General features: G+C 31.4%; 1 protein-coding gene across 1 annotated transcript in view; it reads right to left on the bottom strand.

The window, feature by feature from the left end:
- SCAF11 (SR-related CTD-associated factor 11) overlaps positions 1 to 10,601 on the bottom strand; it is a 70,427-nt gene that overhangs the window by 52,184 nt on the left and 7,642 nt on the right. Inside the window, exons 3-4 of the mRNA XM_012638388.1 lie at positions 1,965 to 2,066; positions 819 to 888 (exon numbers count right to left, since the gene is read on the bottom strand). Coding sequence (XP_012493842.1) covers positions 819 to 888; positions 1,965 to 2,066 — 172 coding nt within the window. The remainder of the gene's footprint in view (positions 1 to 818; positions 889 to 1,964; positions 2,067 to 10,601) is intronic.

The following is a 10,601-nucleotide window of genomic DNA, read 5'->3' as shown; positions in this document are numbered from 1 at the left end:
AATTAACTCCGAGGATGTCATAGAAGACTTTAATAAGTAGATGATTTATGAGTTGGTAGTAAAGAATGGGTAGTAATTTGTTTAAGAAAAGAGTATTCTAGATGGAGGAAAGAAAACAGAGTTATAAGGAACAGTGAGAAGTCAAAGTAGATGGGGAAAAAAAAGAGTAACAAGATATGAAGTTGATCAAACGTCTTAGGACCAGACTATAAAGGTCCTTGAATAATAAAATAATTCTATAGGCATCAGAGAGTAAGTGGAATTTTTAAAGTAAGTGAATCAGATGACCATATTTCTTTTTTTAGGAAGATAACTTGGGCAGTGGCATTGAGAATGAATCAGTTAGGGTTGTAATTCCATTAACAATTAGGGCTGAGGAATGGGGTAGGGAAAGAGATGAGTTCAGGATTTGGTAACTGTTTAGATGCCTTTGGTATTCTAGATAGAGACGTACAACAAGTGATTGTAAATATTGGTCTGGTTCTCAGTAAAGAGATGCAGGCTAGTGACAAGAATTTTAGAAGCCTTCCAAATATAGGTAGTACTTAAAGCTACTGAATAGTTGAGAAGACTTAGGGAGAAAGTATACCCGGAGAGTTGAAATGAAGACCCTATGAGGAGCCCCAGTAATTAAGAAAAGGAACAGAAGGGTAAGAAGATTAAGATAAGGTCAGATAAGTAAAACATTCTTTCTCTCTCTCCTCTCTCCCTCTCTCTCTCTCTCCTTTCCCTCTATCCCTCCCCCGCCAAGTGAAGGCTGTCCTAGAAGCCAAAGTGAAGTAAAGGGTAGTCAACAACATTACAAGCAGAAAACAAACCATGGGATTTGGAAGTCAGAAGATTAGTCTGGACCATAGTGACGACAGTTTTAGCAAAATAAGATGAACTCTATGGGAGTTAAAAAGTAAGAATTGAAAAAAAGGTAAATGTCTCATTCAAGAAGTTTCACTGTAAAGAGAAAAAGGTAATACTGTGAAGATTCACAAGAAGCTAAAGTCAAAGGAAGACATTAGGAGAATGTGGAAAATATCTCGAATGACAGATCTCTTTTAAGTTAGACAAAATTAGATTAGCAGGGTGCCAAATTTTTAATTTAAACACAATACAACCCCTATCAAATAAACATAAATTTTTATTCTAAGCAACAGAACAAAGTTTCACAGAAAAATATCTTTGGAAGCCAGTTCGTCCTAATTAAGCATGCACATATAGTTTGGAAAAGTAGAGAGTATGTCTTCCAGAGAAGCCACACTTTAATTTTTTACATATATCACTTTATTTGAATTGCAGTTTTGTTTGTATCTTGCATCAAAACTCACCTGCTTAAAAATATATAAAAACAAATTATAAATACCTACACTGATAACAACTAATGCTTAAAGAGTTGTACATTGCTTCTATCCCCTTTCCTACCTTACATAGACACTTAATGATGTAACCAGCATTTAAGAACAAAAACATCATTTTATATTTACTTTTATTGACTAATCTCAAAATTATAATGTTTTTCATGAAAACATAGTTTTTAGGTATTTTGGACTTAAGTGGGGGTTGGTGTTTGAATCTAATAGTCCATTTCAAACATTTTTTCAGTGGAAAAAATGTATTTGAAGTGCTATCCAATTAAAAAATGTTTTTGAAATACAGGAGTCCTCATGCTTAAGATAGTCTAAAAATGTAAGTATTCTGTAATGAAGACTCAGTATGAAACTTCTTTTAAAGCAACAGAGCTCTAATATATTTTGTGGAATATTACAAGGTGACCACTATGGGTATGCCCTCTTTAGGGAGCAAAGGTAAAAAGCTTCAGTATTTCAGTATCCCCATTGAAAGGTCTGACTTTGTCATGCTGAGGAGGCATATAGTATCACATAGTAAACCTAAAGTAGAACAACTTTCAAATATATACAAACTGGAAATTTATCAATGCACAGTAGCCTCAATTAACTTTATGTAGTTCACACTTCAAAACAAAATCTAAGACTTACCTTAACATAGCCTTCCAATGCACTGAATTTAAACACTGCCTGGAAAGGTTTTCGGTCAATAGGACATGAAGCCAGTGTCTGAAAAACGATTAATAAATTATATCTTTACAAATGTTTCTTTAGAATAGATTGAAATTATACTACAGTAAATACACTTGGAAATTTTCCATTGTAACTGGAAACAAAAATATTTTTTCTTCTTTCAAAGATAAAGATGAAATACTCTCAGCCTATACCATGCCACGAGCAATAAATACCTTAAATTTGTTTCATTCATTCAAACATTTACTGAACACCTCCAGAATGCTAGATAATTGGAATACAATGAGGAAGAAGAGATAGGATCTGTTATTAAGATCCCATTAAGAAGTGTTGCCCAGTTGAGAACTAGTGATAAAACAAAAGATGAGCTAGGCTGATATCAGCAGCTCTGTGATATAAAGCTGGCTGTTATGTTAAACTAAGGCAACTCTAAATCAGCTGTAAAAGGAATGTCTCGGCCAAGTCCCTTACAGAGTTTAATATTCTATGCCTTAATATTTTTCTCCCAAAGGTTATTCTAAATAGGTAGTCATGCCAGCAATATTTAAAAAGATATGGGAAAAAAATGTATTCCTCCACCCCTCCCAACAGCTACCTAGAAGACCTCTCCAGAGGCAGTTTCTTAAATATCCTTTTGTAAATAACCAATGTGTATACATGTATGTATCATTTTAATATAATTAATTCATAGGCTGAACTGAATTGTTTTTTTTCCTCTTAATTACATATCTTAGACTGGTTCATAATAGTAACTCAGAACTGCTCCATTCTTAAAAGCATGTTATCCCATAATAGTTTTAGTTTATATTTCCTTTTATATGAGTAGGGTTGAGCATATTTTCATATTTTTAAGGGCTATTCAAAGTTCCTTTAGGCTATTAATGGTCTTTGCCTAACTTTTTAATTAGGTGGCTAGTCGTTTTCAAATTGAATTGTAGGTGTTCTTTATTTATTGAGGAAATTGGTCCCTCATTCTATGACTATAAATCAATGTTATTTATTTTGATATATTTCCTGTCCTTTCAAAATTTCTGTGCATTAACTATAATTAAGAGTTTCTCTGACAATACTATTAAATATTGCTGTAAGAATGGGTTTATATTATTTAAATAACTTAAAAATGGAGTTATGTTTTCTACTAGGGTACGAGGGAAGACTCTGTAGCCTATGAAGAAAATACCAAAAGATGATATTATTAATACTTACGGTTACAAAAGTAAAGCACAATTTTAACAATTTAATAGCAATAGTCTAAAAGACCAAAGATAGTGATGGAATCTAGATAAACCGTATTATTCCTTAGTGGAAAATGTTGTGATCTTTGCCTTTGTGGGCTTTATCACATCATCAAGATATGCTTATAATAGTACAGGTCGAAAGGACTATGTGTGGTCACTTATCATTTAACATATTTTCACAAAGCTCATGAATCACTTCAGGAGCAGCCAAAATATAAACTACTCTATTTACTACTCTATTAAAAAGTTATTTTTTTTCCTGTAAATAAATCAGCTTTGATAAGAAAATGCTTCATCACATTTGAATTAGGAAATGTGAATTTACTATATTAAATCAGTTCAGACAGGTACAAGAAGCCAGTTCAGCTTACTCTCAAGTACTATGAATTTAGGATGCTATTACTTTCCCTACAGAAAACTTAACCTTAAGAAGCTTTGCTACAAGTAGCAACAAAGCAGTCCACATCTTTTTAATAATACATTGCAAATAGTAATTCTAGTTCAAAGAACTCAACATTGTAACTATGTGATTGTTTATCACATTAACATAACTGTATGAAATTTCTTAGGTTAGAGTTTATATTAATGCTACATTTATAGTTTAAAAGAATATTTAAAAGTAAAATCGTTTAAGTGCTTCCTATTTTTACCAAAGTTTCAAAATATATTTTTGTATCTATTTTAAAGGTAAATTTAGGTAAATAAGTGAAAATCTGTTTCCTTCCATGTTTTTTAAAAAACTATTGTAACAGGTGCATAGAGGTTCTGCATTTACTGTCTACTTTCATATCCTTCTTATGTATAAACCTAAGCAAGTTACATAGCCTCTCTGTGCCTCAGTTACGTCAGTTGTGAAAGTAAGAACAACTTACCTCTAAAGGTTTTTACGGGATTTAATGGAAGTTAATAATTCTTAGAAGAATATGTGCCATATACTATAGCATTATGTAAGGTCCTGTAAACACCAACGAGCTTCACTACACTAACAAAAAAACTTGATTAACAAAAGACAACTGCAATATGATATATATACACATGCGAGAGAGACAAATTTTTAATGATTTTTATTGGAATTTGTAACTTCATGACACATATGGGAATTAAAGTATTTTATTATTCTAGCTTAGATATTTCAATTTGTAACACTAAGATCCAAAGAAGCCACATTAAAGAAATTTACTCTATCAGATTCAAATCTTTCAAAGACACTGAAGTTACATAATCTTTTTCTTTATTAAATTTCCTGTGTTGACATCAGCTAAATGGCATTTTTTCCTTTATGACTGTCAATTTGACGGTTTTAACCTGAGCCATTCCATTTTGATTTGTTTCAAATAACGGGGTTCTGAGTGAGATTTTCACTTTTTTTTTCCTTAAGCATAACTGTCTTGGATTTGGCTAAAGTTTCATGTGAAGAGAGAGTTCCACTGCTATTACAAAAACAAAAAGAAAGAAAATAAGAGGAAAAAAAGTAGTCGTCAGGAAACTACTATATATCATTACAATCTGTATATACTTAAATTTCCTAAAGATAATTTAGTTAACACTAGAAAACAAGTTAATTTTTTTTGGCTCATTATCTTCCCCAGTTAAGGAAAGCACAGATTAGAAAACAAGCTGTCTATGGTACACAAACTATCTTTGCTATGGCTAAGAAACAGTGTTAATCCATTTTCTGACCTCACAAAGCTTAGCAAAGCATTTTCAAAGGGGAAATAAATAGAAAAGAAATTAAGTTATCCCAAGTGAAGCTTTCATAGAGTATGTCAATAAATTAAGAGTGATTAAGGAAGAATTCAATGAAAAATCAAAATATTTTAAAAAATTAAGTGGATCTTTATTTTTTTGTTAATGTATACTGTAAGAACATTATAAGGCTAATTTAATACATACCAAAGTTTATTAATAAAGCATTCAATTACACATAATACAAATAGAAAAATTTTTACAAGTAGGTTTTAAAAAATGGTTTGGATTGGCCTAATTTTAAGGCATTCTCATGGATACCTCACCCTTATATCCAGCAGAAATCCATCCAGAAAAATCTCAGATATTTTAATTTTCATTTTCAAAGTAGAGCTTATATTACTAGAATGACTGATTAAAGTTCTAAGCTGTGAGATCTTAAAAGTTCACATTTTAAACTAATGTAGAAAACTTTTAATATTATACTCATTGTTTTTAAAAAGGAATTTTAAAGATAATTATACCAAATTTTGTTTCTTTAAATACAATAAAAATATCCCTCAATTATTAACCATTCTGATTCCTTATGTACAACAAAATATCCTTCAATATTCACTTAATGACTTTCAATAATTCTTAAAGTATCTAATTTAGTTTCATAATCAAGTAGTCTAACAACACCATTTGACTATACGATACAACTAAAAAATTAACCGAATTTGCTCATTGCTTTACAGTGTAATGTGTATTAAAAAACAGAGCATACATTTTAATGTGAATGCTCTATACTAAGGTTATTTATATCAGTCAAGGAGGCAATTTTTATAGAAAATAATCTTCCTAATGATTTCAGTAAAACATACCCTAGTATTCTGAAGCGTTGTAAATTCCCAGCTCAGACAAACCCATATTTAAATGTAAGAACAGGAAACCTTCCTTATTTGGGAATTCAGGATTCTTGATTTCTAATATTTCTTGCTTCCTGCTGCTGCTCTATCCTCAATCACATAGGCTGCCTACAGATAGCCCCTCCTAGAGAGAGAGAAGCAAGTGTTAAAGGTAAGTGCTTAAAGACTAAACCTCAGTACCTATGCTTATAATAGGCAGGTTTGCCTGTTCATGGGAATCTCTAAAATATATACCTCTCCTAACAAATAGAGCATATTATATAAAACTGCAGTTCAAAATCCAATAAAGACGATTTAAGAATGCATACCATTAGAAGCTGATGCTTGTTTTAAAGCAATTCACCAGGACCTATCCTTTCTCACTGATGGTTCCAAGACACCTAACCTGGACCTCCAAAGTGCTCACCCGTAGTCAGCCTACATGTTCCCTATCACACTTAGCCAGTTCTTTCAAGATAGTCTTGTCAATCCATATTAGTGAAACTGTGGTTCTTTATACCAGCTTTCAGAATTATATTCCTAAAGGGCAAATGGCTGTCAGCAATAAAATTAACACCAAGTAAGAATGCATTTCATGTAACTGCTCAAAGGAAATCCTTTCATGTACCCCCAGATACATTATAATAGTTGGGTACAATTACATTTAATCTGAATTTCTTCTGACATTCAATAGGTAAGACTTTCTTTTTCTAGTATAAAAACAGAAAATTCAGTAAACTATCTGTATAAATCATTTAACATATTCTGACACTTAAAACTAGGCTACACAGAAATACGTGTTAATTTACCCAAACTGGTAAATAGAGTATTAAATAAAAATCTTTATATATATGCTTTAGGTAATGCAAAAATATTCTTTGTTCTACCAAAGGATTTCCCCAAGATTTAATTCACAGGGTGAAAACAGTGGTAGATCTGGAAAAATCACACACAAGTTCAAGTTCTAGAGGAGTCAGAACTAGCAATCTCTCCAACCCACTTTAAAGATGAAGACGGAGAGCCCTGACCATCTGTTGCACAGGTGTAATAATTAAATAAAAATATATATATGACAATACTTTATAAATCATAAAATAATAATGTCAGTGGTATTCCACAAATATATTTATATTATTGTTCACTGAGAAGTACGTAAGAGGTTTGGGTTAGTCCAGAAATTAAAAGAAAAATTAAAATTTCAGGAAAAACTAACTGAAAAAAAACCTAGATAACAAAGCTTTGTTGAACCATTAGATTATTAAAAAGTAATCTAATTACCAGAATGATACAGAAATGTCCACTTATTTCATAAAGAAACACCTATTTATAAAACACATCTCTAATACAGATATAAGTCAACTACTCATACCTTGCTTTTTCAGTAGGTATTATTAATTCAAAAATATACTCCTCACCTGTCTGCACTGAACACTGCTGTTTGACTTCTTCAAAAACTGTGTCACCTTGGTAAGACACTTCATTTCTAGTCTCATGAGAGAAAGCACGCCTTTGCCAACTGTCCAGTTTTGATTTTGTTAACCTTACTTTCTCAAACTGAAGCTGTCAACATTTGATACGAAATGAATGACTAAGTTGAGAGAGGGTAATTTGCTTATAATGGAAAACTAATCACATTTTAAAAAACAACACTTAAAAGATAGGGGCATATTTTTCCCTTAAAAGTTAAAAACCCGATTAGGTATCAAGAACATCCTGACCACATACATTGCTGGCCCCTTTAAATACAGTTAGAACTTTTAAATGCTTCAAACACATAATGCTTCTAGCCCTCAAACGTTAACCCTTTAAGGGCCAAAATTTTAACCACTTCTTGGTAACTGTGCAAAATCATAAATCCTATTTTCTTAACCTGTGTGCACGTGTATGTGTGTGTGTGTGGGAGGGGGTTATCTTGTCTGTAGAAGAGCATAATTATAATCAATTGTTACTACTACTGTCTGTGTCAGACTTCTCTAGCCTTCACCTTTCTAATTACTTAAAATGTGCAAACTCACATAATCAAGGTTAAATTTACGTAAGTAAAAACTATCAATAAGTGTAGATTCTGCTTTCGCTCGTAGTATGGGTAAAATAAATAACTTTCTAACTAAATAGCTGATTAACTTTAGTATATTGGCTGTATACATATTTCATCAGTTCAAAGGCCTTCTTTTGTTTCAGATTCTCGGCTCTAAAAACTAATGGTTTAAATTAACAAAAGTTTCAACCTTTCTTAAGTTTCAAATTATTTTATCTGTGTTCAATATTCTATTTCTACATCATCATCCTCAACTAAACATAGTCATAGTAGACATGCTTAATTTCAATTTGCTCTAGTGTCCCTAAGGGCAGGCAATTAGGCTATGGGCCATGTAGGCCACTATATATGTTCTATTACCCTGAATCCTTTTGCCCTGAGTAAAGTGGATTCTATGACATACCTAGAGACTACAAAAGTTCAGTTACTTAATCACTTTAAAGTCCTTACATAGCTTTTGTTTAAATAGCCACAGAACAAAATTGTAGAGCTGAATAGACTGAAACTAATCTTCATTTTAAATATAGATATTTTAAGGGCATGAAAAATTTCAGGATCGTGTCCACAATAAATATACTGGACTACAACATACCTTAACTTTTCTAAACACTGGTTTCTTACAAACCAGAGTTTGTAAGAGTTTCTTCAATGCCTAAAATATTCAGAAGAATGTAAATAAATTAGTTCATTTTCAGTGCTCAACATCCATTCTGAATCATATTTCAGTGAACCTTGAGTATAAATCTCAAAAAGCACAGCAAAATTTCTGAAAGACACAGAAATCTAGAAAGATGAACCTGTATACATTTTGTGCTGTTTTCTTATTAAGTAGATTTCCAACCACTGTAAATCTCACTTTAATTCCTGCTATTCTACTGGAAGTGAATATTAGTAAAATTTTAAACTATTGGCCAATTTTTAAAACTTATTTTAACTTCCCCATGAGGAATTTGAAAAAAAATTACTAGAGTTCAGAATCCTTGTATTATATATCAAATAAACATTAACACAGTGAATTAAATGAAAGAATGTTTAAGAAAGTCTTGGCTTACATGAGGCATGGTCCATTAGGAGACCGAATATACACACTTACTCCTAATCCTGAAATACAAAGTAAACTGCATACCTCTCTTTTAAACACGAGATTGAGGAAAGTGAGGAGAGAGCTTCACTAATGATGATTTAAAAAAAAAAAAAAAAAGAACCAAAACACTCATGAATTTGAAATCTAATTCTATTTGTCAAAGCACTTATATACTTCAAAATACATCTAATTTTTATCACAGCAATATAAGATTCAAATTGAAAATTTACTTTAAAGCCTAAGTGATTTTACTAGCCAGTTTTCATTTATAATTTATAATGAGCAATTTATTAGTAGATTGTCCTCTTGTTACTATGCAACTTAAAGGTTTATTTAACTGATGACATATCCATTAGAGACAATGAAATAATTCAGAATGTTCTCTGTTTATTCTCCCCTTTGAAGGTTAATTACTTTTGTTTAAACGATATAACAACTCCTCCCCACCCCACTCAGAATCACAATTTGTGATAGCAGTACAGAAGATTGATAATTTCTTCTGAAAAGCAATCTGGCTTCAACAAAATGTTTATGTCCAAAGAAGGAAACTATCACACGCAAGAAAGGTGTTGACTGCAACACTATGTATGTTATCAAGAATTTTCAACTTAAAAATATTCAACAAGGGTTAAAAATATAGATTAAGTTTATCACTGTCTAATACAGTTGAATATGTGCAGTCTACAAATCTTGCAGTTCTGCTTCTAGATACATACTCTAGAGAAATCTAGAACATGTACATTAGTGTAAAGCTTATAGTTGTATGAAAGATGCACTTGGAGCCATAGAGGATGGAGAATCATATCTATATTTCTAATTTTCTTAGAGAAAAACATACTCAGATTAAGTTGCTGAAGTTCACAATTACGTGGTCACCAAATACAATCTTATGGAAAGTACCACATTTAAACCTTCCACCCATTCAGCAATACTGCTTCTCTACCCAAAGCAAAATCTCCTTTTAAAAAAATTTAATCACAAAGCAACCAAAGTACACTAAATTCAACACAGATAAAATCTTTAGTTGGGAAGCAGAGAAAAATATGCATTATTTCATTAATCACTAATGATTACAAAGACACACAGAGATTTAACAATCATATTAACTCAGCAAAACCCTCAAAGTACTTTTCCCCCCAAATCCGTTTTCACCTATGCTTAGTGTCCCTTCTTGTCAAAGACAGTTTAGGTTTAATTTAAAAGTTTTTACGTATACTACCATGAATTCAAGTGGTATAACAAATCTTTTTTTCCCTTCTCTCAGAACTTGGTCATAGAGTAAAGATACAGTTAAGTTCTTCTTTCCACACTATTGATGAAAATGTATGTAAAACATGGAACTCTGAAAACCCTAATTATGTAATATGCAATTGATTCTAATGTGCTTAGGGACATCAAATAATTTGAATGCAGTAATTGTTAAAAATATTTTTGAGATCTCCTTTACTAATTTTTACATGCTGACAAAATACTAACTCAGAAAATATAGCATGATTAATATGAAGAGCAATAAATTTTTATTTAACAATTTATAATAATGGGGCTTTTAATGAATTAATATTTTACTTCAAAATAATATTTTTCCCTTAAAAGATAAAAACCCGATTAGGTATCAAGAACATCCTGACCACATACATT

The sequence above is a fragment of the Propithecus coquereli genome, unplaced genomic scaffold (genome assembly GCF_000956105.1).
Source record: "Propithecus coquereli isolate 6110/MARCELLA unplaced genomic scaffold, Pcoq_1.0 Scaffold13, whole genome shotgun sequence".
In the NCBI taxonomy this organism is placed as follows: Eukaryota; Metazoa; Chordata; class Mammalia; order Primates; family Indriidae; genus Propithecus; species Propithecus coquereli.
This window is presented reverse-complemented; position numbering and strand designations above follow the sequence as displayed.